This window comes from Hesperophylax consimilis, chromosome 19 (genome assembly GCF_061612785.1).
Source record: "Hesperophylax consimilis isolate HC1 chromosome 19, BYU_Hcon_1.0, whole genome shotgun sequence".
NCBI classification, from domain to species: domain Eukaryota; kingdom Metazoa; phylum Arthropoda; class Insecta; order Trichoptera; family Limnephilidae; genus Hesperophylax; species Hesperophylax consimilis.
The window spans coordinates 4,094,751-4,122,743 of NC_142854.1; the positions used below are offsets into that span (position 1 = coordinate 4,094,751).

At 37.4% G+C, this 27,993-nt stretch overlaps 1 protein-coding gene across 2 annotated transcripts; it reads right to left on the bottom strand.

Annotated features, from left to right (window-relative positions):
- Window position 1: 1 nt before the first annotated feature.
- LOC149414673 (uncharacterized) lies at window positions 2–27,993 on the bottom strand. Of its 2 annotated transcripts, none has more exons than XM_089643297.1 (13): window positions 27,776–27,993; window positions 25,384–25,637; window positions 22,194–22,421; window positions 21,467–21,646; window positions 18,338–18,561; window positions 17,645–17,773; window positions 11,987–13,513; window positions 11,487–11,625; window positions 10,700–10,803; window positions 8,155–8,246; window positions 7,326–7,832; window positions 1,295–1,493; window positions 2–225 (listed from the first exon to the last, which is right to left on the bottom strand). In XM_089643297.1, the coding sequence occupies exons 1-13, from the start codon at window positions 27,924–27,926 to the stop codon at window positions 141–143; spliced, it is 3,819 nt and encodes a 1,272-aa protein (XP_089499423.1). In that variant the 5' UTR covers window positions 27,927–27,993; the 3' UTR covers window positions 2–140. The 2 variants fall into 2 exon arrangements, with proteins under 2 accessions (XP_089499423.1, XP_089499424.1); XM_089643298.1 differs by having other exon boundaries at window positions 87–225; window positions 1,295–1,489.

The following is a 27,993-nucleotide window of genomic DNA, read 5'->3' on the forward strand; positions in this document are numbered from 1 at the left end:
CACTTGCGTTGGTGTGGTTTCATACTGAATGGTTCGTGGTCCATCTTCCTGGTTTCTGTTAGATGTGTATATAGGATATCGGTGGCTGCTCAGGTGGACACAAGTATGAGGGGGCGCACGGGGGCCACCTCCCGGGGGGGTTAGGAGGGGCGCGAAGGCAGCGGGGAAGCGGGAAGGCTCCACGACTCGGTGGCGCGGCGAGGCGGGGGCTGCGGTACGCCATATCTATAAGAAAATACGTAATAATTTGTTAATTTTAATACATCATTGAAATAATATTCGGAACAAAGTAACTATGTACCAGGGGCGGCTCTTCCCTTAGGTTAATTGGTGTAATCAAAACAACTGGTGTTATTCTTAATTTATTTGCAATGTACCGCGAAATAGCAGGGCAGCGAGCGGCGGCGGCGAGGGACGAGTAGTGACATCTGTTGTCTCTAATAGAAACTTTCATTCACAAGTCCTCACAAGTCGCTGGGTCAATTTAAAGAATGTCCCCTTTGGCATCTTCTGTCCCTATGCGCGCCAAAGTATAAACGAGAGCACTATGTCTTTCGTCAAAGTAAATTAGGTACCGAAGAAAGCAGTACTGCTGAGCAGTGCTGACGTAATCACTATCTCGACCCCCCCACCCCCCCATGTCATCAAAAATAAGCAAATCAAAGACCCCCCTGCCCCCCTATAGTGCTTACATAGTACTTGAACGGCCCCTACCTACCTACCTAGTAATTGAAGTCAGCTTGGCAGAAAGTTCAATTATCGAAGATGATGGATGTATTCGAAGCAACCGATTCAATAAATACCGCACAAGAGTCCCAACTGATCCCTGCTAACCGGAGCCAGTGAGACTAAAACATTCCCATTTGGCCTTTGTTGCAATGCTTGAGGGAATGAGGAGGAAAAGGAGATGGAGAAGAGGATGGTGGGGAAGTACCCGGCTAATCAGATCCGGTCAGTGAACACAGTTAAAGACATTTCAAGCAAAATTTCGATTCTGAATGGTGGTATTTCACCAGGGAGATACTGAGAGTATCTTCCACTCTGGTAAACAATCGAAGCATGAATACCACCATAAAAGACCACCTTTCAGAATTAAATCATCGCTTAAAATTGCCTTTAGCCATCCAATTTGTCCTAAAACCTTTAGGATCTTCCTAGTTGGACAGTCAAAGTCAAGAAAAAAATTAGACAGTGAAAAAATTGGCAATGATTGAATAAATAAATAAATAGTTCCCTTGGCTCCAGACCATCGGGACAGTTAAATAAATGGCCAGTAATATGAATTAATATTCACCTTAATCCTGACGCATAATGCGCGTCCCGCTTTCCGTCCTGCCCGTCGTCGCAGTCCGCAACTCGACGTGGGATCCCGCCGAAGCGGGAGCCGCGCGACTGTCCGCCGCCGCTGTGGTCCCGCTGAGACGCCGAATGGTCCCGTGCCGGCCCCGTCCCGCTCCCGCCAGGAAGCCCGCCGCTCCGCTCCAAGTGGCTGCCTGACCCACCCAAATGCAATTTCACATAGGATGTGAACCTCCTTTTCACGATGCCGGCTATTGAATTTAGCCAGCCTGTATTTTTTTTTGCCGTCGCAATTTGTTTTGTTTTAAATTATGATGATATCGAATATGAACATCGGCAGCATGGAAATCATTTCATAAATATTGATGAATTCATAACAAATTTGTGATTTTTACGGTTGTGCATCGAGATAATAAGATGTGGCAAATGATTTAAATAATTTTAAACAAAACAAATTACAAACACACAAAGAAAAAAAAAATTATTGAATCGTAAAAAAGAGGTACGCATTCATATTGGTGCAAAATTTGTAACGACAAATTATTATTTATTTTTTTTTATGATAAAAAAGATGCATGCAAACAAACAACAAGTGGACCAAACAATTAAAGCAAGCAATAAGTGAACGTATAAATGATGGCAAGCATTCATAATATATAATAAGGCAGTTGTGGGGGTGCCATATTTTTGGAAAAGTGCAGCAATAATGATAATAGATATAATATTGTACATTATTTTAGTAAAAAGATTGATTGAAAACCATCGGATAGCAAATAAGAAGAAAAGGTGATACAAATCCATAGACAAGCAGGCCCGTGTAGAGTGGCAGTGTCCCATAGAGTAGCCACGTATATAGCGAGTGTATTATTGTGGCACGGTCCGTGCGTGTGGGCGGCCATTTTGTTGAAGTAGTGAACAGGTGTGCGTGATATGGCATTTAGACGGGGGTTTGCAAACAAAAACTCATGTTAGGTATACAGACATAACTGCGGGTGCAAAGGCGGCCTTCATCAGAATTGCCATCCCAAAACTTAATACTTTATCTTCTTCCCACTTTATAGGTACATACAAGGATTGTCCCGCATAATTGATTTTTAAATTGTACTATTCAGTTTGGGATTTGACTACGCTCATTCCTAAAATTATACCTACGAATATTAAAAAGGATACATATAAACTGCTTACTGTGGTTCAAAGCCGAAGAATCCACCTATATTTCACTGTTTATTTCATATTTTTCGGTTTAAAAAAAAAAATTATAATAATTTAAAATACCTTAATTCTGCTTGTTAGTTACCAACATTGCGCGACCTTATACTTATTTGGAGCAATATTGAATATTATCATTATGGTCTATTGGAAATGACTAGTCAGACATTTAAAAAAAATGCTAATTTCAAAATGTAAACGGATGTTCAATTTTTAGAAAACAATTTAAAATGGTGTCTACAAGATACAAAGTCGATCTAACTAGAAGCTGGCTAAATGAGATCTGAAAACACCAAGGTTGTCTGGGAGCATTCTTACTGGTCCTGGTGGCTGCTGGCTACTAGCTGCCATCTTGCAGACTTCCACGAGAAACAAGTAGAGATATGGCACATAAGGAAACAGATTGTCGCTCACCAAACTGCACGAACTATCAAAGTGGCTTTACAAGAAAGTTATGCGTTTGGTGTCCAGGTAGAATGCAGTAGATGTAATGTAGGTAATGTTCACCTGCAGCAGATGCAATTTGCAGCAGTATGGGTGAATAATTTTGGCGACACATTGTACAGGCGATTTCATACCAATAATGGTTCATTGTTACTTCCTTGTTTTTATTTACCTATGATTGTAATAGATAATGGGAGAGATATAGTATTGCGCGTTGGAGTCACATTTCCTTTGGAAGCCTATACCGTGAAGAGCATTATACAAGATGAGGTGATTCTACAAGATACAACTGTGAAAATGTTTTCATAATAATGTGTTTTTATATAAATATGTACAGGCAACCCATTTTAAAGAGGACACGTTTGTATGTTTTGTGCTAGCCGATAGTATCAAAAGTTTCAATAAAGTCTATCAAACTAGTTCACCCATGCTTGCCTCGCAAATGCCCAAAAAATGGGGTCGTAGCGACATCAATTTCGTTTAAGGCGATGCACTACGTCGTGTAATATTTTAAATTGAGCCGCTATCAATATTAACCCCTAAGTAGATGGCAATACGGTTTAAATTCCCGCTTAACCACCATCCGCCTGTTTTGATTCATGCAAGAAAAAAACATCGCCAAAAAGTGCCTTTTATTTTATTTTGTGGATGTTAGGCATAAATATTAAATTTTTTTTCGATCATTTTATAAATAACTTAATTTGCCACATTATACAATAAAATTATAACCGAAAATGTGTTCGTAAGTAGGAGATTTTGAACTTTAAAGCAGTTTTCATAGGCCTTATACATTAATTTTTTCTGGGCTTATAAAAAGATTTATCTAAAAAATACTTGATTATTTCAAAGGCCAAGATGTATTCTACTCGCAGTATTTAATTGAAGCATCTGAAACATTTCTAGGCGACCAAATTTTCAAACCAAAAACACATAATTTTGCATTACTACGTATGGCATCGCCTTAAGGCGAAGCACTACAAAGTGATGCAAAATCATGTGTTTTGGTTTGAAATTTGGTCGCTTAAAATATTCTAGATGCGATCTTTGAATCAATCGAGCATTTTTTAATCAGTCTTTTTAAAAGCCCAGTAAAAAATAAAGTATCAGGCCTATAAAAAATACTCGAAAGTTCAAAATCTCCTACTAATGACTCAAAATTTCCGGTTAAGATTTTATTGTATAATGTGGCAAATTAAATTCTTTAGAAAATTATCGTAAAACATTTAAATAGTTGTGCCTGATTCGTAAAATAAAACACTTTTTGGCTATGTTTTTTTCTCGCATAAATCAAAACAGGCGGCTGGTGTTTAACGGGAATTAAAACCTTATCGCCATCTACGTAAGGAGTGTTATTGCTAACGGCCCGATTCCAAATGCTAAATGACATGGCGCATCGCCTTAAATTTAGACTCCCGATTCAATTCGATAATATCAGCTTACAAAACAAAATGATTGATAAATTAAATTATTTGTTTGATCCATCAAGTACACCACTATACGAGCAAGGGGTCTCTTTGAAATAATTTACCTGTACATTCCTAGGTTTCCGTGTTTTGGCTTCAAATGTTGATATTTTTCACTTTTTTTTACATTAGTTCCACACAGGAGGCCCTGGGGAAAATAATTTCCCTCAGGGCCTGTGTCATCTTTGGGGATGCTGTGGAGGGTTTTTTTAAGGAAAGGAAGGAGATGAAGGAGAGAAAGATTTGGGAAGGAAAAACGTACGAGGAGTTGGTAGGAATCTGGTGGTCAGTGTGTCTGGGAGTGACGGGCGTTTGAATTAATCCCTCACACTGTGCTGCAAGGCGATGGGATGAGAGAGTCCTTGTAGAGTCTCTCATCACTTACTCATCACCCGCCACTTGTTCTGTTTAACTAGTAGTTACTATCGTCCGAGTTTCAACACTTTTTTTTGGAGATATTACTCTCTCAATTTGTAAGGAAAAAAGAAAGAAAGAAAACATTACGCTTGAGAGCGAATCCTGAATCATGGACAGCCCATTATTCGCGCAGCCACTGGCAACTGTGGCGCAATAAGAGTTGACCCAAACAACACACTGTGTGTATTGGTACAAATGTACACTTTGTACAGCGACGTCCTTTCCAAAACATCACCGAGTCACCGAGATAAAAGTAATATGATATTTCTCGCAGACAAATTTATAAAATCATCTTGTGAAGTCTTAAAAGTAGTCATAGAAGCAAAAGGTGTTATGTACAAAAGCTAAGCAGAGTATATTCATCTAAGAGGCATAAGGTGTTAAGTGCGCAACATCTACATTTCCTTCGCCAATACACAACTAGGAGCCTTTGTAATTATTGTACAATAATTAACCCATTTCAATTGAAATATTTACACAGCATCACTTTGTAGTTTTCTAATGGTGATTTAATGAGACAAATAATTGATGGTAACCATAAATACATAACCTAAAAGCAATATCCCTTTACTTTGCAACATTTGTGTTCAGAGTTCATTAACGACCCTCGAAGTAGCGAATTACTTCAGTCGGCTTTAAGAGGTGGCCTTTAAAAGACCAATGTTGTCTACAATCGTAACATTTTCACAATTCGCAATATCGTTGTGTAATTTTCAATACGCTGGCGGTAGATGCTGTATTAGCCCATGACCTTCATAAAATAGGTGAAAACTGCGTACTATTGCTGCGCATGTAAAAAATTTAAAATGATGTATTACCATTTTTTGGAATTCTAAAAAAAAATCTACTGTTGAGGGCCGTTAGAAAAAATCCAAAACTTAAAGAAAGGGAGGAATTTGCGATTAGATGATGCAAATACAGTCGAACCCTGTTAATTCGAAATCCACGGGACACGGAAAATATAATTTTCAAATTGACAAATTCCCACTTATATCTAAATTTTAAGAAAATAAAACCTTTTTTTTCGCTGCTTTTTTCCAGCCGCCCCTTCAAATTCAGGTATGTATTTGAAGTAAATTCGTAATAATACTTGACTCATTCCCGTATAAATATGATCACCGTTTAGGCCGAACCTTCAAATTCAGATGTTCAAAACAAATTCGTAAATACATGAACTATTCACGAAAAATCGGGGCCGATAACTGGCGCGGCCGGCCTCTCAGATTCAGATTTATGAGATAATATGATATATTTTTGAAGAAATCGAATTTTTTCATTTAACAATGGACAAATTTACATTCGCAGACCAAAATAAATTTGGAATAATGAATTGAATTTCGAATTAACCTCTCAGACATAGAATTTTATTTATTATGTGTCCCTTTGAGAACTGTCAGAACGTGATAATTTTTGTGTTATTTACGAGTTTTACTAAAAGCTTCATAACTCACGTTTTGGGAAGCGTAGCCTCATTCTAAAAAATATTTTGGAAAGATTATGAAATCCACTATCGCATTGTGTTGTTATACATAAATATTTGCGTTTCTAAATATACATTTTATGAAAACGTCAAAAATATGTAAAAATCGCTTACCATTATTTCAAAGCCTTGAAAATGAACTTTTTTCTGAGTAGCATAAAGAAATAACGCTTTATATATTGAAGAAATATATTTTAAAACTATTAGTCACCTCAAAATATTAACCGTCCAATCAAAAATATTTTTAATAAATTATTTAGAAACGCAATAAATTATTAACGAACAAGATGACAGTTTCAATCGGCTTAGATAATGCACCTCTACGTTCCATAGATATTCTTGAATACAGACGCGTAGCGTTATTCATTATCGATACTCTGTTTTTTAAATCATGGGAATCCGTATACTAGTGATGGAAATAAATCAATTTTTGTAAAATCTCGCGCGTTTACGTGAAAAAACGTTCTAATGTCTTGACCGCTATTATCATATTTACGTCTTTTGACGTTCTAATGTTCTGAGTGGTTAAAGAAAATTTCATATTACACATTTTTTCGAATTATGGGAACATGAATTAACGGGGTTCCACGGTATATACATTTAGTACAGTGAGAGAATCTTTTTGGGGACTTGACTCTAAATGTCTTTAGGAAGCAACAAACATAAAATGAATGTGATACAGTTTGAAAGATGTTCTAATTATTAGTTTATTCATTGTGCATAGTGTGTAATATCACTATCAACAGAAGTTTTGTGCGAAAAATAACATTGTAAGCGACAAAACCCATATATCACAAGTTTTCAATAAAGACAAAATAAAACTCAGTAAGTTTTTGTCGCCTACAACCTTTAGGCAACCGTTTGGTCTTAGCCAAACCACCCCAAAAGTATTTAATTCAATTTGAAAAGCTTTTAATATCCATTATACATGAAAGAAGATGGTGTTGGTGGTGTCAAGCGAAATATTTCCATAATGAAGGATGACAATAATGATGAAATAAGGGCCACAATACCTTGGTCATCTTTATCCTTGTGACTCTTTCCATGCTTCCTCAGCACCTGAGGACTGAGCCGCACGCTGTCATCCTCCTTACTCCTGTGCACATCCCCATTGGACGGGGGCGCCTGATCGTCTCTTCTCTCCCTATCTCTTGAATGGTGATATACTTCCTTATTATTCTTCCTTTCTTGCATGCGATTTTCGAATCTCTCTCGTGGACTGCAGAGATTATCGCTTTGATCGTCTTTTTCCGTTCCGTTCTGTTCTTCTCTTCTCTCTCTCCGAGGATTTTGATTCTGGTTTGTCCGCGGATCGAATCTTTCTCTGTTTGGATTGTCGCTTTCTCTCGGGTCTTGGGAGTGTCTGGCCTCCCGCTCATACCTGTGGTGGGGTCTAATGAGGTCCGGTTGTCTGTCTCTATCCATGAAGGTCTGGCGGCCGTCCCTCTCTGGCAAATGTGATTCCGTGGGTATTCTCTCTCGTTCGAGACGCTCCCGAAGAGACTGTTGATCTCGGTGAGCTAAACAGAATAAATTATATTTACACTTAAAAACATCTCAATAGGGCACTTTTCATTCCTCATATACCGCAACCTCAATTCTCAGTGTGCCAACACAAAAATTTTCACCATGGTTCTATTTTTGTAATATCTTGCTTGTTTTCTGCAAAAGTATGTTTTTGTAAAGTGTATCGTCTTGCCATATAATGTGTTTACATATTTATAAAAATTGTACAAATATAATCTACCGTAAGTAGTTTCCCCAGAATAGCACTTATACTCGGAGAAAAGATTTTTTTGGAATTGATGGAAGATTTGAAGGAATGTAAAGTTGTATGCTTACGTGAACCGTCTGTTCTACCGTTACTAGGATCCCGGTGCGCTCTCCGGGGCGGCTCTGGGGAGCGACCCACACTCGCTTCTCTGCTGACGCTACTGGAATGCAATAATACACACCAACTTAGGAACAAGGATATCAAATAGTCATTATTCATTATCATCAGGGAATGGCGAAGTATATATATATTTTTTTTTTATTATTTTACATACAAAACAGTGGATATATTTTATGGTTAGTTATGATAACTCACAAAAGCGGCGCTATAAAAATTGTCCAGTATTATTATTATTATTATAGTCTGCTAATTCACTTTTTAAAATGTCTTCTTTAAAAACTAGTATTTACCTGATTTTTTGTGTTATTTTAAAACTCTTACATATTTCATGCTTTAGTTTTGTGCATTGCATCTGTATAGTAACTTTTTGAAAATAACTTAAAATTTATATTTGATATTGTATCTCCACTTAAACCATGGAAATAAGATAAAAATACATATAATACCCACCACACTCAGGCTTCGCCTTTGTGGATGTTTTTTTTTTTAATTACGTACATTTATTACAATATTTTTTATACAGTTTTCAATATTTTATGTAACTTTAAACGTAAGTATCAAAAAAAAATTCAATAATAAAAAAATAATAATAAAAATAAAATAACTTTGTTTTAATACCACTTTTATGTTTAACCTGTTAACCGGGCGGGATGTATAAATATGTCAAACGTAAACAGTATCGGGTACGGGTAGGACATATGTATACATCCTTGAAATATATGTTGCGCCCTGGAACGAGCGGGATGTATATTTCCGAGCATATCACACGGAAATTGAGTTTTGAATTTTTACATACTTTAATTTTTTAACCACTCGGAACATTAGAACGTCAAAAGACGTAAATATGATAATAGCGGTCAAGACATTAGTACGTCTTTTCACGTAAGCGCGCGAGATTTTACAAAAATCGATTTATTTCCATCACTAGTATACGGATTGCCATGATTTAAAAAACAGAGTATCGATAATGAATAACGCTACGCGTCTGCATTCAAAAATATCTATGGAATCTTGAGGTGCATTATCTGAGTCGATTGAATCTGTCAGCTTGTTCGTTCGTAATTTATTGCGTTTTTAAATAATTTATTAAAAATATTTTAGTTTGGACGGTTAATATTTTGAGGTGACCAATAGTTTTTAATTATATTTCTTCAATATATAAAGTGTTATTTCTTTATGATACTCAGAAAAAAGTACATTTTTCACAGCTTTGAAATAATGGTCAGCGATTTTTACATATTTTTGACGTTTTCAGAAAATGTATATTTAGAAACGCAAATATTTACGTATAACAAAACAATGCGATAGTGAATTTCATAATCTTTCCAAAACATTTTTTAGAATGAAGCTACGTTTCCCAAGACGTGAGTTATGATGCTTTTAGCAAAAGTCGTGAATAACACAAAAATTTCCGCGTTTTGACAGTTCTCAAAGGAACACATAGCATACAAATGCCTTTGTCTGAGAGGTTAAACTCAATGATTCTCTTTTATCTGTGTGCTTTTGTTTATTGTTCTGTAATTATAACCTTTTTTATATTTTTTGTAATCTTTATAATTGTTTGTAAAATTTCTATTTTTTTAATTCGATGTTTTCATTTTTATAATGCATTAATGAAAAAAAAAATAATATGAAATTACGTCCTCCGGGCGTGACATACTGATACGTCCTAGTGAAGGAGTTCGCGCCCGTTATATGCTGCGTAATTCCCCGGTTAACAGGTTAATATATAAAACCAACTGGTTTCGGTTCACACTAACCTTCATCAGGGTTATATAAAAACATATTAAATCAATAACAGAGTTACTGTCTATTTATATTATGTAAGATAGAAGAGGAAGAGAGAACATCAACATTAGTGGGGGGACAAGGGGGAGGTAGGGGTGAAAGAAGGTGGAGGGGAGGGGAATATGTTTAAATATGTTGGCTAAATGTGAAATTTTACATATATTTATAATATATGATTTTAATTAAATTAAATTTATTTTCTAGTTTAGTACAGCACCCTTTAAGTGATATTCTATGAATATGCCGTTTAACCCATATTACGCTGATGTTGCGAAAATGCAACGGTCAGCTCGCCGGGTCATATTCTGAGAATGTGCTAAGGAATCGCAGTTACTTCTTCAAGAATGCATTTGAAAGGTCTCTCTTTACCGTTAGGAAAAAACAGGTATAAACAAATTTCGTTTAGTTCCATTCAAGCCTTCAAAGTACTAAGGAAAGCTTTTTTGAATACTTATTATTGTTAACATAATACATACATATCAATAGAATAATCTTTTTCTTTTTCGAGTCCCGAATTAATTTCTTTCCATTTTTTAAGCGTTTTTCACCTTTAAAATGAACCGGGAAAAGTGCATAATCTTCGAGAAAGATTAAAAAATTGTCAAAGTGGAAAAACGTTCCGTTAAAAAACACTTTGATGAATCAAGCGTTTAGGAATAGCAGCATTGACCCGAGTTATATAAAAATAGTGTTAGATGTAATTACGTTCTCTGTCTCGGACTGCCGTCCCTCAGGTCCCTTCTGCTCCTACGTTGGCTCTGCTGGTGGTAGAATCTCTGCAGCACAATGGGGCTCGTGTTCCCTTGTACCTGGACATTATCAACAACAAACACACTTCATTATCATCTTTATTAAAGCAACACAGATAGTTCCCGTAAGCACTCAGGCCAATGGCCTATTGCGCTATCTGCCATTTCACCGCATTTCCCTGTTTTCCCGTGTACAGGTCCCCAGGAGGATCCTACAGTGGCAAGGGCTAAATACTCCCAAGTTGCAACCCTGTTTCTCGGTGGCTTGGAATGGCTACTGCAGATCCATTACCATTTAAACATCGCATTGCTTTTCCGCAGGGGTAGCAGAAAAGACAGATCCCCACACAGCACATTTTGGCACACGCTCCTTGCTTCATGGTCATGCATCATCTCATACATACTCATCTGTTGTTCTAACTATTGACATCAAGTAATTGATTCACTTTATCATGCCATGTTTTCCTCGCACATCCTGGATTTCTTATTTCATTCATTTTTGCGTCATATATTCACCTCACACTGCTTTTTCCATTCATCCGCTCTACATGGTTGAGTAGTTACAATTCTCGGCTACGAATAAGGAGGTTGTGGGTTCGGATCCGGGCATGCGCAGTAAAATTTAATTTTTCACGACATAACCGAATTGGGGTACCATAATCTCACTGAATCCAGACAGTTGAGAGCAGTTGGGACTCTTTTAACACTAATGTGAGACAGCTTCTTTCACCAGTCTACATTACCTGCGTGTGGTGGTGTTGAGGATCGCCGGTCCTCCATCGCTCGCGGTCTCTCTCGTCCCGCTCCCGGTTGGCCACGGCGGATCTCCTGGCCACCGGCTGCGGCGACCGCAGCGCCGGGTTGTAGCTCTTCTCCGGCGGTCTGAAATCACAACACCGAACGTTAAATAAAACCGTCGGGTAAAACGTACACAAACAAATAATTAATTAACAATAATTCATAATTCGAATGTAGCGTTGCATTACTGCTGCATTTGATGTACCTGGACAATGCATGCTTATCGGCTGTATCAACATTTTGACAGCTTGTCTTAAATCCAATTCAAAAGCACACTAATTAATATGAAATTTCATCGTAGGACACCTCAAAGGGATTCTTTCATCACCATTTAGATGAAAATTCCCGTGGTATATCCCGCTTCAGGAATATTCCTCAAAAATAAATTCCTGGAAATAAAACTAGAAAACAAAAACTTAGCAAGTAAAAAAGAGAAGTAAAGTACCTCGCATGTACGTAGGCGGGGTAGTGTCTCGTCTCTCCGTATGCTTCAAGACTCGCCGGCTGCGAACAGCTGCCGCCGGGATTCTGATGGTACCCCCCTCCCATGGGGGCCATCCTCTGCTGCACGGGGACAGGTCCAAATCTCGACATTGTACAAACAGACGTAGACGTGAAGTAATTCGTCGGAGCATCTGTTCTAAAATTTGGTGAGAATCTCTGTTGCTGTTGATTTTCTCTATTACAACCGTCTCCCGGGAGATTGTCGTAACCGTCTCGTCCGAGCACGAAGTTTGGCGGCGACGCGACATTAGCGTGCGTGTCTCTCGGATGGTTCACATACTCGTAGTTCTGCGGCATCGGAGGCGGAGGTTTGTTAGTTCGGCTCGGCGAGAAGAACGCTTGCCGTCTGGCCATGTCTGGAGAACCCTGGTCGTGATACGACCCCGATTGATAGTCGCCGGAATCGTGGCTGCGGTGGCCGTGTGATTGATTGGTATAACTGTCGAAGCTCGACGGCCCTCCGCCGGAGAACGGCTGATTCCTGATCTCGAGGTTTGCGAAATAGTTTTTCGAGTTGGGTGAACCGGTCACGAATCTCGGCGGAGGGTTTCGTTCGCCGCCATTGTTTCCATATACCATTGTGTTACTCAAGGATCGCACGCGGTGTTGGAGGTTATATTCATTATCCGATGCGGGAGTATTGCTGTAATTATAATTCTGTCCTCTCACAGGACCATTGGCGCTAGAACCGTTTGACGTGTAGTACTCTGGAGTTGCGTTTCTCTGTATTCTCAAGACGGTTTTTTCGAGCGGCGGGCTTTGGATTCTCGTGTTTTCAATGTCTTGAATTTGTTTAGGCAGGACAAAGTTGAGATTCTCGATGGACATCATAGAGACATCCCTTACAGAGTCTCCTTCGACGGTCATAGAGCTGAAAGAACTGCTTTCGCAATCGTCGATCGGTGAAGATATCCTATTAACTAAACTACTATCTCTTAGAACTAAATTAGGATCGCGAGCGGACGTAGAGATGCATGAAGCTTTGCTGGATTCGGACAAGCTCTGGTCGGGTGACTCTTGGCTGGATTTCTTCGAGTCGCGAAAGCTGGAGGAGTGCTCTGACTCGGGCGATAGTTTTGGGGATTCGTTACTTTTAAAAAAGTTTTTCGCTTCGTTGTCGACGGGGTTGATTGGGAGATTCGCGCCGATCGGGAGGCTTAAACCAACCGAGCGGCTTGGGCTGATGGGAACATTCAAGCCAACGGGTAAATTCAGGCCGATTGGTAGATTTAGTCCAATGGGGTGATTTATTCCGATGGGGAGATTCAGTCCAACGGGGTGATTAGTTCCTATGGGTAGACTGAGTCCGTTGCTGGTGGGAGGGTGAAGGGGGCTGCTGAGGGCTGGGGGCTGGTGGCTGGAGCCGTTGAACATGGCCGGAGGCAGGATGGTGTGCGGGGGATGGTGACTGAGGGGGCTGCTGTCCTCGGGGTGGGTGATGCGGCGAGTGACGGGTGGAGTCTCCAGTCTGCGGAATAATTATCCCCTATACAATTATTTAAGTTCATTATATTATGAGACCCTTTTGAAAAATTGACATTTTAATCCTTTCTGTACTAAATCATTCAATATTTTTGTTAATCGCTTTACTACAGTAGAACCTCGTTAATTCGAAATCCAAGGGACATCAAAAATCAAATTTCGAATTAACGAATTCCCACGTAATTCGAAATTTTATGAAAAAAAAAACGCCGAAAATCGATTTTCTCGGCCGCCTCTTCAAATTCGGGTGGTATTTTAGTTGTAAATTTGTATTAATACCAATTATTTCTTTATTTTCGCGGACGATTACCGTAGCGGCAGGCCCTTTAAATTCAGATATTCGCAATAAATTCGTAAAAATGCTATATATTAACGCGTAAATCGAGATTTCGCTGCCGATTTCGGTCGCGGCCTACCCTTTAAATTGAGATATTCGTAAAAATACGTTATATTTCCGCGTAAATCGAGATTTCGCGGTAATTTTCCGTCGCTTGCCTGCCCTTTATTTCAAATATCTGAATTTAAATTCGTAAAAATACGATATATTTCCGCGTAAAATGAGAATTCGCGGCTGTATTCCGTCGCGGCCGGCTCTTTAAATTCAGATATTCGAAATAAATTCGCAAAAATAGGATATATTTCCGTATAAATCGAGAATGCGCGGCCGATTTCCGTCGCGGCCGACCCTTTAAATTCAGATATATGATGTAAATTCGTAAAAATATGATATATTTCCGCGTAAATAGAATTTTATCGGCAGTTTTTCGTCGCGGCCGGCTTTTTAAGTTCAGATATTTGAAGTAAATTCGTAAAAATATGTCATATTTGGCGTGAATCGAAATTTTTCGGCCGATTTCCGTCGCGTCGTATTTTTTAACTCGGATATTCGAAGTAAAGTTAGTAAAAATACGATATATTTCCGCGTAAATTGAAATTTAGCGTCCTATTTCCGTCGCGGCGGGCCCTTTAAAATTCAAATGTTCGAAATAAATTCGTAAAAATACGATATATCTACGCGTAAATCGAGATTTCGCGGCCGATTTCCGTCGCAGCGGGCCATTTAAATTCAAATATTCGAAATAAATTCGTAAATATACGATACATTTACGCGTAAATCGAAATTTCGCGGCCGAGTTTCGTCGCGGCCGACCCTTTGAATTCAGATATTTGGTGTAAACTCGTAAAACTACGACATATATCCGCGTAAAACGTATTTTCTCGGCCCTTCAAACTCGGATATTCGAAATAAATTTGAAAAAGTACGACATTGAAATCGATTCAGATTTACAAAATAATAATACTAATTAGGACGATGTATAACCACGTAAAAATACATTTTTCGGCGTTTTACCGCCACGGCTGACTTTTAGATTCAGATTTACGAAATATTATGATTTATTTTCGCAAAAATCAAATTTTTTCGAATTACACGAACAAATTTTCGTGCGCGGACAAAAATAAATTTCGAATTACGAATTAACGAATTTCGAATTAAAAAAAATTTTGTATGAAAAAATTTTTCTGAGGAAATTTTTTTAGCGAAAATTTCGAATTACGCGTTTTTTCGAATTATCGGGGTTCGAATTAACGGGGTTCTACTGTATACAATGTCTGCTATGAGGAGGGTCAATCTTACTAGTAGAAAATCTGTTCACTGAATCCAAAAACTCTTGAAAGGAGAACAAAGAGTTCTTGTAATGAAACTGGTTGAAATTAGCTACTGGTTAAGGGGAAAAAAGCATATCTTTTTACTGTGTCAAACTGTCACTCTCTTTTACCTCTTTACCCTGACTTGGAGATTGTAAAAGTCTTCAGCACTTCATGTTTTAACATTTTTCTTTGACGATGGGCTACTTCTCATTAATTTATAAATCTCATAAAAATATACATACAGGATTTTCCAATAAGAGGTGTTATTTTGATATTCAATCGTAAAAGATCAATGGTTTCGTTGCTTGTGTGGCACGTAGCGCCGTCTTGTTGAAAGTAAACGTTGTTCAGATCAGTACCATCCAATTCCGGCCATAAAAAATCATTAATCATCTCTCAATAGCGCAATCCATTCACCGTAACTGTTGCTTCAGCCTCATTTTCAAAAAAGTAAGGTCCAATGACTCCGCCGGACCATAAACTGCACCAAACAGTCACACGTTGAGGATAGAGAGGCTTTTCAACAATAACTCTTGGGTTTTCCGAGCCCCAGATGTGACAATTTTGCTTGTTGACGAAGCCACCGAGGTGGAAATGGGCCTCATCACTCAAGATGATTTTCATTTGATTCACTCAAGTGAATTTTAATAATTTCAATGCGTTGTTGAAGCGTGTATCGTTCCATTTTTATTAATGGCGTAGTTTCTACTTGTCAAATGTCAAATAATGACAGCTTCAAAAGTAACATCTACCGAAATAGCGGGCTATTCAAAATAACACCTCTTATTGGAAAACCCTGTACAAATTATCATTAACTTTGAAATATAAGTGTTAGATTAACATTTAAAAAATCCATAACAAAAAATGATGATTAAAAATCTATCAAATTATTCTACTACTTTTACTAAGATCAAAAACACAAAACAATCACTTAACTACGCATCATAAACACACAACATAACACTAATACAAAACCAGAAATAAAATGTTATGTAGGCAAAATACTTATGTCTGGTTAACTTTACAAACAAAACTTCTCAACACAACAGAGGATGAACAAGATTAATTTTGAACTCTTTACGGGAGACTTTCCAACAATACTAATAAATTGTGATTATATAGTTCGCCCATACTATTGTAAATTGCATCCACCTACAGTAGCTCCCCGCCTTCATTTCTATCTATACTCCAAATGCATAATTTTCATTGCACAGCCGCTTTGATAGTTCATGCAGTTTGGTCGTATTCAGCGAAATTCGGCACGATCCATACCGATGGTCAACTACATATACATGGTCAAAACCCTTGGCAATCAAATCGATATTCGTTATCAGCAAAACTTAGCACAACGTCGACGAACAATTGCCAAAAATCTAATTGTGTAGGAGTCAAAAGTTCAACTTTCCGTGGTACGTCAAAACTTCGTTGTGTCGAGAGTATTGAGGCGGTATTTCATTAAAAATATCACCGATGTCGGTTGTTTGGTATTGCTTATTTGCTGCTGCAAGCGATATCTAGTGGTTGAGTTATGGACTAAGTATATAATAGTATATACTAATAATATATAGTGAGGTTGACTCTGGCAATACAGAGTGAGTCAAATAGAATACAGTATAAATAGTCTTGTAGGTAGTTAGTTCAACTTCTCTTACATCCCAACTGCTGACTAGTCGATATTTATCTGCATATTTGTATTACATTCATCTATTATTTATTTAACTGGGGGATTTGGGGTTATCTAGATTGCTGGAAGGCATCCAACAATTGTTTCCTAAGGTCAATTGGAATGCAAACATAAACTTAAGTTCGTTCTTGGAAAAAATCAAATAAAATGTAATTTGGCTATACTGTGGATTATAACGTTTTAACACCAAATACAATTATTTAATGGTTGAATTCAAAGCGTATTCCATTTTTATCCACATGATAAAGTTTGCAGATGCCCATCAAGTTAATAGGATATTCTTTATTGTTTAAATGAAAACAAAAAACTGTTTGTTAGCGTCGTCTGGAATGAAGGGCGGTGCGGGTGGAACTACTAATAAATCACGCCCTTTCTGCACAAAGAGAAGAGCATATGTGCACCTTCTTTTGTCAAGCCTTCCATATAAATCGCACACTTCTGCACGTGTTTTGGCAAGCCACCAACGAAGGTTAGTGAACTACTAATAAATCACGCCTTTTCTACGTATGTCAGGAGAAGTGCGCCTTCTAACCTTATTTTGGCAAGCACCAAGGAATGCCAACTACTAATAAATCATGCCCTTTCTACGGTTATCAAGAGAAGTGCATATGTGTACCTTCATTTGCAAGCCTTCTTTTGGCAAGCCACCTACAAATGCTAGAGAACTAGTAGTAAATCGCACCCTTTCTGGCGCATGGCAAGAGATGTACAACTAGAGTAAGGTAGAGACGTGTGGTGTGTGTTGTGCAGGGGGAATAGTGGGAGGGCGGCATGCATACCTACCGCTGCGGCGGGGGCAGCACGGTGGCGAGCCAGCTGTCCACGCGCACACCTGAGCACTCGGCCTTCTGCAGGAAGGCGTGCTGCAATAGGCGTCCGTACTTCGGTCGGTTATGATAGTTCTTTGTTAAGCTGAAATTAAAATAATTCAAATTAAGTCGGTTCTGTGACTCTTAACACAGGTCACGTATGGACCTGCTGAATGTCTAGAAACTCGTAGTACAAGTGGGAAACATTTGGAGTCGATTTTGTGGTATAACTTTGAGCTTTTGTTTTCGAGTAAATTGAGTCCGAAGCTGAAATTATTTAAGTCAAAGTTTTTAAAAATCAGTCGCCAGAGGGAAAAATATCAGCTGTTTTAAAATGAGTCGAAGCATAGACCAAAGGGACCGAAAAAATGGAATTTTTCATTATTTTTTAATGTCAAAATGCTCAGATTGAAAATGAAAAAATATGACATTCGATATGGAATTTGCGAAGAGCTTTTATATAGATAAAAAATAATGTTTGCATGAAACGAAACGATAAGCTCGAATAATTCTAAGATACAGTATTTCCTTTCCTATTGTAGTATGCTAGCATTTAAAAAAATTCAAAATACAATAACATTGCGGCAAGTGCGATGAGTTCCTAGTAAATCTGCTTTGGATTGCTGAACCCTGTGGAATAACATAGAATAAGATTCTGATAACTCACCACTGCCCCACAAAGGACTTGAACTCGGTGGAAAAGGGCAGATTCTCGGGCAGCACGGGCGGCTCCTCGCCGATGACCTTGGACAGGACCTCGAAGTCGTTCTGGCAGTCGCGGTAGGGGAAGATGCCCGTGGCCAGCTCCACCAGTGAGATGCCCAGCGACCACACATCAGCCCGGATGTCGTAGTCCGGCTTCTGCGGGTCCGGTGGGTCTATCCTCTCTGGCTGTAACGGAACATATATTCATTTCAATATTTATATAAATATCTAATCATAGACATCCAAATTGATGGACCTGCCATCATCATTCAGTACTCAAAAATAAAATCTTCTTACAAATCAACAAATCACTAATTCTTTTTAAAATGGGGCACAAATTGCTGGCTGCATAAAAACTCAACTACAAATCCGAAATTGGGTAAATAAAGTGAGTGACATACGAATACCGGCAAATTATAGAGCTTGGACTACTGAATTTGACATACGAATACCGGCAAATTGTAGAGCTTGGACTACTGAATTTGACATACGAATACCGGCAAATTATAAAGCTTGAACTACTGAATTTGACATACGAATACCGGCAAACTATAGAGCTTGGACTACTGAATTTGACATACGAATACAGGCAAACTATAGAGCTTGGACTGCTGAATTTGATATACAAATACCGGTAAATTATAGAGCTTGATTTTGTGCTTTCAACTTGTAAGAAATAACAGCAGATTATTGCAGTTGTCCAATAATCGAGCAGCGGAATACTGAGAGAATTCTGTACTATCAACTATTTGAATACAATCACAGACAAGGAATCTTTATTAGTATTTGTAACAAGTGCCTCCCAAATACAATTCATTCATTCAAGGTATATCAGTTTTCCAGCCTTTTGAACTGGACCGAGCCAAAGGATGAAAAGTATCTCTCTAGGGCTGCTGTTACTGAATGTGCAAATCATAATTGTTCACAATGTGAAACAAAGTAGTTTTTTTTCTAATGGCCAACAGTTGTCTTCATTGGTGGGAAGATTTCCACCATACCCGGGAGCAATGAATTTTGAAAATATGTTCGAAACACATAACAACGTGACTTGGTGGTGCACGGGGAATTCCAATAAAGTTAAACATGGAGAAACGCGGAAATATTGAAATATTTTTTTTTAAATTTCCTCCACACAGGAGGCCCCGAGAAAAATAATTCCCCTCAAGGCCTATGTCATCTTTGGGGATGCTGTGTGGAGAATCTTTTTAGGAAAGGAAGGGGAGGAAGTTCTGGGAAGGAAAAAGGTATATGAGGGGTGAGTAGTTATCTGAGGGTCAGTATGTCCAGGAGTATGAACGTATGAATCCATCCCTCCCTCCATATATAGTGACTTCAGTGAAGCATTTGATAAAGTAAACCACAGAATCTTAATACGTAAATTAAAATTGTTGGGAGTGAGCATGTTTGAATGGTTTAAGAGTTATCTGTTGGGAAGGTATTTAGCGGTAAAGGTGGATTCATTCACTTCTTAGAAATTTGCGGCATCAAGTGGAGTACCGCAAGGATCTCATTTGGGCCCAATATTATTTTGTTTGTTCATCAATGACACAGTAAATATTTTTAGCAAAGTCAAAATTCTGTTATTTGCCGAAGATCTGAAGATCTACAGAATAATTAAAGATGATAATGATCGCGCTATTTTGCAGTTGAACCTGAATAAACTATTTGCTTGGTGTTCAGAAAATGATTTGCAACTAAATATTAGTAAATGCCAGATTATTAGTTTTTACAAAGGTAAAAATCGTCTTCATTTTTCTTATTTCATTAATGGCGCTAATCTTCTTCGAGTTTCACAGATTCTAGATCTCGGTGTCTTATTCCACGAAAGTCTGCAGTTTAACTTACACATCGATGAAACTACAAGCGATGCAATGAGAATGCTTGGTTTTATTTTGAGAATGGGGGCAAAGTTTAAAAATGTTTCAACTTTAAAACATCTATATTGCTCATTAGTACGAAGTAAATTAGAATATAATTCAACAGTATGGTCACCGTTCTAATTCTCCATTCTCAAGCATTAGAAAAGGTACAAAATAAATTTCTTCGGTACATCAATTTTAAAATGAATATTTCCATCGAATTCTTCTCAAACTATAAGATAGAAGAGTTTTAACTGATATTTTATTTTTATTCAAAATTATCAAATCTCTAATTGACAGCCCTGAATTATTGGAATTAATTTATATGAATGTACCTGTCAGACAAACTCGAAGCAAAGACACTTTTAAATGTAACAATAACCTCAATACTAATTACTCTATGTATTCACAAATTCCAAGAATTCATCACCTTGCAAACAAATACTGTGAACTTATTGATTTATTTGGTGTTCATAATTTTGTGAGTTTCAAAAGGCAACTAATTTCAGACCTATTTGCTATTTATTACTGTAGTATTTATTAGCTTTTAAAAAAAAAAAAAAAGTCTTTTCTCTATACCTTCCAACGTTTAATTCACATACTCCTTAGTTTATTTGTTATTTATTTTTTTGGACGCATATTAATGACTGTATGCATGTACGGTCATACTTGATAAGTATATTATACTTTGATTTACTTTACCATTTCAAGTACTATTATTTAAATTCGATATTAATTACGGCGTCGGTATTTTACCATTACATTTTTTTTTCTATAGATACAACAGACATAATTTTTCTTCTTTTTTTAAACATTTGTTTTATAATACATATACATATATTTATTTTCTATTTACCTGACAAGTAAATTATTTTACTGTTTTCAGTCTTACTGGTTTTGCAACAAACATGAATAATTAAATACATATATGAATATACAATGTACATAATTACTTCATACTTGAAACTTTTCTTTTTTTACAATATTATTTTATTTGGATTTTATGTTAATCTTAGTATAAGCATTTGAGATTTATCTTTTTTGTATTTAGTTATGCTATTATCCATGTATTATGTTACACTAACATACATAAACTGTCAATTTAGTCTGTAGAAGCCCGATAGGGCGTTAATGAATAATAAATAAATAAATAAGTATAACCCCTTCAGTCAGTCGACTGAGGGGATATAGGCCTGTCTGGTGGAGTGATTGAATAACAATTGACAACTCACCGCCATGTAAGCCGCACAGCCCGCACTCCGCGTCTTGGCCTTGGAGTCCACGAGGCGGCCGCTGATGCCGAAGTCGCACAACTTGATGCTGCCGTGGACGTCCACCAGGATGTTGGACGGCTTCACGTCACGGTGCATGACACCATGCACATCTTTCAGGTAGGAGAGGGCTTTTACGGTCTGCAAACAACAAATGTTACAAATGCATATAATATTTCTTATACAAAATACTAGAAGAGCTCTTGAAGAGATATGACTTGGAAGACTGCAGACTATCGCCGAGCTATAACCAAACTGCACGCACTATCAGACGGCCCCGTGGTCCAAAGGGTAAGGCTCTCAACTAACAAACCGTAGGTGACGGGTTCAAATCCTGGCGTGTGCCGTGCATTAATTTGTATTATTTCACAATTTATTAAATTAAAAATAATATATTTGCAGCACGTTCCATAGTGGAAGATACTCTCAGTATCCCCCTGGTGTAAGACCACCATTTTAATTGATACTTTGCTTGAAATGGCTTTAGGCGTGTTTGATGACCAGATCTTAATAGCCAGGTACTTCCCTACATTCCTCTGCCCCATCTCCATTGTCTTAGTCGCATGTCCGTGTACAAAAGGGCGCGCATTTGGCGTGTTTCCTGACTATGCACCAGTGCCGAAGGGATCAATGACACTAGTTCTTCGGAGCATCTTGCATTGAATTGATGATCTATAAATAGACATACCGCAACGGTGACCTTTCCCAGGATGTCCTCGGGCACGGGCCCGCCCAGCCGCTTGAGTATCTTGTCAAAGCAGCTGGCCATCAGCTCCATGCAGATCCACACATCGGCCTCGGTGATGAAGCAGCCGAGGCAGCGCACAATGTACGGGCAGCCGTGAGAGCGTCGCACCACGTCCAGGTCCATGAGGATGCGCTTGTTCTCCTCCGAGTTGCCGGAGCGACGCATTTGCTGCAAAACAACAAATTATTATTTATTTATTTTTCATAGTCTCCATAAAACGGTTATACACTGTAGTGTTGTCATTTATTTAATGCTCCCGATCTCAAGTATATTTCATATCACAAAGTACTGTACAGTGTACCAGTACATTACGTACAACAATATATTACATTAATACCCGAGCAACAAGAGGCTAGTATTTCAAGCCAGGATAGCAAGCTACTATGCTGGCATCCTATCCTAGCAAGATCCTGGCTTGGCACAGCGGTTTATATGATGCCAGTATCATTGCGGTGACTAATTATACAGACATGACAGTATTTTATACTTCTCCCTGGTCCGCAGTAGGCTGGAGAGTGGTTCGCTTATCTGGAATTCTCATGAGGTGGGGTGCTCCCTCATGTTGGAGAGGTTTAAAAAAAAATTTCTAAGATCTACATGAGGGAGTACGGCCACTATCCATGGCTCTACCCGACGAACTTTCTTCTGGGCATGCTGGGACTTCACTCCCTGCAGCTCAGAAGGAAGGGGTATGGAGCTACCCACTTATTCAGACTGCTGCGAGGCTATATTGAGAACTCAGCCATTTTGGAGCGCGTGAGTCTCTATGTTCCAGATGACTATCTTAGACAACGTCATCATAGATTATTCTATATTCCTGCCTGCAGAACTAACCTGCCAATGGTTCTCCCGGTAGGGAGGAGTATATTGCTCCTGAACCAAATCTCCTCCGAGATTGATATATTTGGCGTCAGTGAGGAGAGATTCAGAAGGGAAATTCTTCTGATTCTTGAAAGAGTCTCTCCACATTGAGGAGATCTTTCACCACTGCCTGAGATTTTTTTGGAAGTACCACATTTCTTGAAATTTCTTTTTTTATGTATAAATACTTGAAAACAATCTTTTGTAAAAAATTTATATAACCTAATTTCTTATATGCATTAAAACCTAATTTGTAATTGTGTAAGAAATTAATAAATAAATATTTATTATTATTAAAGTTACAACACATCCTTAGGGAAAAAAATACTACACTAACCGATCGTGCACTAGCTTTGCCGTAAGCTAGACACAAAGCCAGGATAATAACTTCGGTGGTAGGGGGCGCTGCTAGTTCAAATAATGGAACTCCATCCTATTAAACTATCCTGGCTTAGTGAGGTTAAAAACAAAGCTAGTTCTGTTTACATATAGCTTGAGTTTCTAGCTTGCAAAATCACTAGCATTATCTTGCTGTCCTGACTTGAAATACTAGCCTCGTGTGACTCGGGTCTAATTTGAGAAATATATAAAAACAAGTAGTAATAACAAATAGTAAATGTGAACAAATAAAATGTGTATACATATCTTCGTAATGTGTAACTACCATTTGTCAAATTTTACAGGAGACGCAAAAAAACTTGCGGTGAAAAAAAAAATAAGACAGGTTATTATTTTTATTTATGTTCAGAAAATACCATATTTTTCTGTATTTATTTTCAATCATTAAACATTTGTAATTTAATGCTTTCTATTTTAAAACGGAGTTAGGTTAGGTTACTTAATTCTGCAAAATGGCCATGGACATTTTACTAATTTGTGTTTAAAACAAAGTGGATCTTTGAACTAATTTACTAGTTTTACTGTTCGAAGCGGGACTAATTTTAATACCAAATGGTAACAAAATCTTATTTTCGAGGTTACGCAACAGACAACAGACATTATTGTGATGTTAGTTGGTTAAACTAGAAAAGGTTGATAGGAAATATACAGAGCATAGTTGCTATACTGTCTGTAAGTAATGTTGAAGATGTCAATGGTAAATGCGGCATCGCTCATTGAGGTCACATATGAGATGGGCGTTTCTCACTTCAGCCGATTATCACCTGTAATTTATTTATTAATGTATTTGGGGTGAGAGGTAACTGGAGGAGCCTCTCTCCTACCCCAATACAAGAGACCAAGAGACAGATGGAGAAAGAGGAGAAGTGACATGGAAGAAGATTTGAGCCTCAGGACTGGAGATGAATGGCCAGAAACTGGAACCGGTGAAGAACATTTGTGTAGGAGGTCAAATCTCTCTGGAATATAGCACCATATTGATAAGGAGAAAAATAACTACACACAAATAACTAGATAAAGTATGAATGTTTTTTTTTTTGTGTCGTCAGCAAAATAAATGATTTTTCCCCGCGTTCCTAGGTTGGAGATATCATTTTATTTATATTAGAAATAATATCGGTCCTAGTACGCTTCCTTGCGGTACTCCATGGTTAATTAGGAGAGGTTTGCTTTTTATCTTGTTAATTTGAACTCTCTGTGTACGCTCCATCATAAAACTTTTTAGTAAGTTTAGAGTTGAATTTGACATACCAATTTTTGAAAGTTTTGCAAAAAGGATTTTGTCATCTATATTTATATTTAAAGCAATCTAATGAAATTGAAAATGTACCTAAATTAAGGAATTCAAAGAAAAATGTAAAAATTATTTATGTAATATATTTTAGAAGTGTAGATTAAAATGTAAAAATGTACCTATATTCATATTAGACCAAGTGACAAGATCTATTAAATAAATATTCAAGATGGAGAACTAGCAGAATCCAAGTGGAAAATAAATACATTTTTTTACATTCATACTATTGATCAAAAGAAAACATTCTATGGAAAATTAAATCTTAGGTTATACTTACGTATTTAATGTTAACTTGGCGAATTTTGTGGATCATATAAAATATGTATTCCAACACCACTCTTAAATCTTCTGTTGGATTTTTGTAAATCTATTTGATCACTGTATATTTATTTTTGTTTGTTGTATGTTTTACGTATTTTATTTATTCTTGTTTCTAAATTATCTGTCATCTTAATGTTGTACTACCTACATGTAAAAGCACTCTGGGCGTATTGATTATAACTATTTTATATAATCAATAAATAATAATAAGAATGCTTGTGAGATGATTGAAATATATTTATAAATAATCCTTACTTTAACTGCAATAACAGCTTGCGAAGGTGTGTGCAACATCTTGACAACATGTCCGCATGTGCCATTTCCCAACTCCCCCAGTTGTTCCAGGTCTCTAATGTCAGGTGGGTACTTTTTGCCGTCTATGGTTAAGTTGCCGCTCATTTTGATCTCCTGCAATCTGTTCTCCGTTTCTATGGAGTCTTGTGAGACTGCAGGAAAGGCGGGAATGTCCATATGCATTGGGCGCGTTCTGTTTGACATGGCTGTATTCACTATAATAAAACAATAAACAATTTTAAGAAAATGGGTAGGAACTTTAGAATATAATTATTAGTCTTGGGTAGGTACCAAGGTTTGTAGAAAATGTATTTAACAAGGATAGCTTATCCAGGGGGTAGAGAGGTGATTGTCTAGAAAGTTGTGACATAGCTAGAAGCCCATTTTCCACTGGGAGATTTTAATTTACAGCAATACAAGTGGCGTCAATCGATTCAGAATGCATTTGCAATGATTTATTTTTATATGTTGGTAATATTATACTAATTATTATATTAAAATTAATGTTTGGAATGAAAGGGAAAAATCCCAGGAATATTTACAGTGTTACTTATGCTTTCATGATGTAGAATCGAGGTTATTTATTAGCGTCTTGTACATATTGCATTTAGCAAACTATCATGAGAAGGGGTGACCGGATAACAGCTCAAAATGACAATTCAACACACTTATAAAAAGTGTTATAAAGTTATGAAAAGTGATGAAACAAAAACTAGGTTAAATGGGTTACATATATAGTTTTTGTTTCATCACTTTTAATGACTCTATATCACCTTTTAAAGATTTGTTGAATTGTCATTTTAATGAAATATCATGGAACCGATTTCCTCAGGCGTCCCCGACATTTTCTTCCATTTACTGCTGTACACCACAGTTATCTACTGTGGAAAAAACTACATAATATCGTCTTTAATTTGACTCCGTTTATCATTTGAGTACATAGATAATGCGTTCAGTCTTGCATGGGCATCCAAACACAAGTGCGAGGAAATTAAGGTAGATTTATAAAAAATAATATTATATACATGGTGAAAAGTGAAAGAGATCATTCCTTACGGACTCCAACTGGACTTGGAGCTACGTCACGAGCTTACGAGCGGCCCAATGCGTTTTTTTCCGAAAAGTGCCTGTATGGGCCAACCTTGTTAAATACATTTTCTGCAAACCTTGTGTGAGTATTAATCCATAGGTCAATCAATATCATTTAAAATAAGAACCCTGACGCTTGCACCTTTTCAATTTCGCTTATGAGAGCAGCTATTGTGTCATTTTCGCAAGGTGCTTGGTTTATATTCGGGGGTTTAGGATCACAGGGGCCTATCTACAAAAACATTGTTTTGAGATAAATGCAAATAAAGATTGGAATGCTCATGTACCCAACTGATATACCCGACAGCATTTCTTAAACGGCTGTATGTAAACCAAGCTTAACTCAAAACACCAGTATTTGTAGTTAGGCCCCTGTGAACCTAAGCCCAGTATTATAAAAGATACATTTATATTTTAGCATAAATTTAATCAGCAAACCCTTTCTTTAAGGTAAGTGTACATAACAATATAAAAAACATGCTGTTATTATTTGGGTCCTTGGGAATATGGATAGTGTGAAGGAAAGGGTCATAAATAATATTAATGATAACATTTGAATAACGCAGTTTTGTGTTATTTCACTTCAAGTGCACTCGTCATTAAGCGTACATGGCTACTGTGACTGCCTCTACAGCATATTTTTAACATGTTTGTGTGCACATATAACTTTAAAGACAGCATTTCACCGCTAGCGTCATAGATAATACAATAAATATTTCAAAAACATAACAAAGAAAAGAAAATGCCAACAGATAAACATACAAATATTTAGCCTAGGTAAAATTAATAAGCAACCATTATCTTTGATGGCAAAAACAATGTATTTAGGAGAATTCTTATTGCTTGTACTAGATTTGACAGCTGGCAAATAGAATCGACAAGGAATTTTAAAATAAGAATCTTGTCAAAATATCAACGACATTTGGATGTGACAACAGATGACCATCTTGCCAATAAACACCTAACACGCCCACACACGGGGGTAGAAACATAGCGATAAACATGCGATTAGACCACCATATAGGGAATATAACGTGAATTTTCCACAAAGTAATAACACATCGAAGCAAGAGAAACGTTCCAAATAAAGTCAAGGTGACCTATAACTTCTCAAATAATTGCAATAAAATTGTTATAAACTATTGTTTCAAATATCGGATAAGATCTGCGCGTTAAAAACATCAAAACAATGATATGATCAAAAATGGATTTGTGCAAATGGGCTGTCATAGATATGGCGATTTGACGGAAAACATTAACTTACTTGGTCTGGGACGCCTCGGCCCCGCAGGCCTTGGGGGGCCTGTCCCGCCTGCATTGTTAAGTGAAGGCTCATCTCTGTTTCTCGATTCGTTTTCCGCCCTCAATTTCTCTTCCAATCCTTGAATTTTGCTCCCTATCGACTTGTTCGACATCTTGAAAACGGGATACTAGTTTTCGACGTTTTCGTCTTCTGTGGGCGCAGAATTTATTTACAGCTTT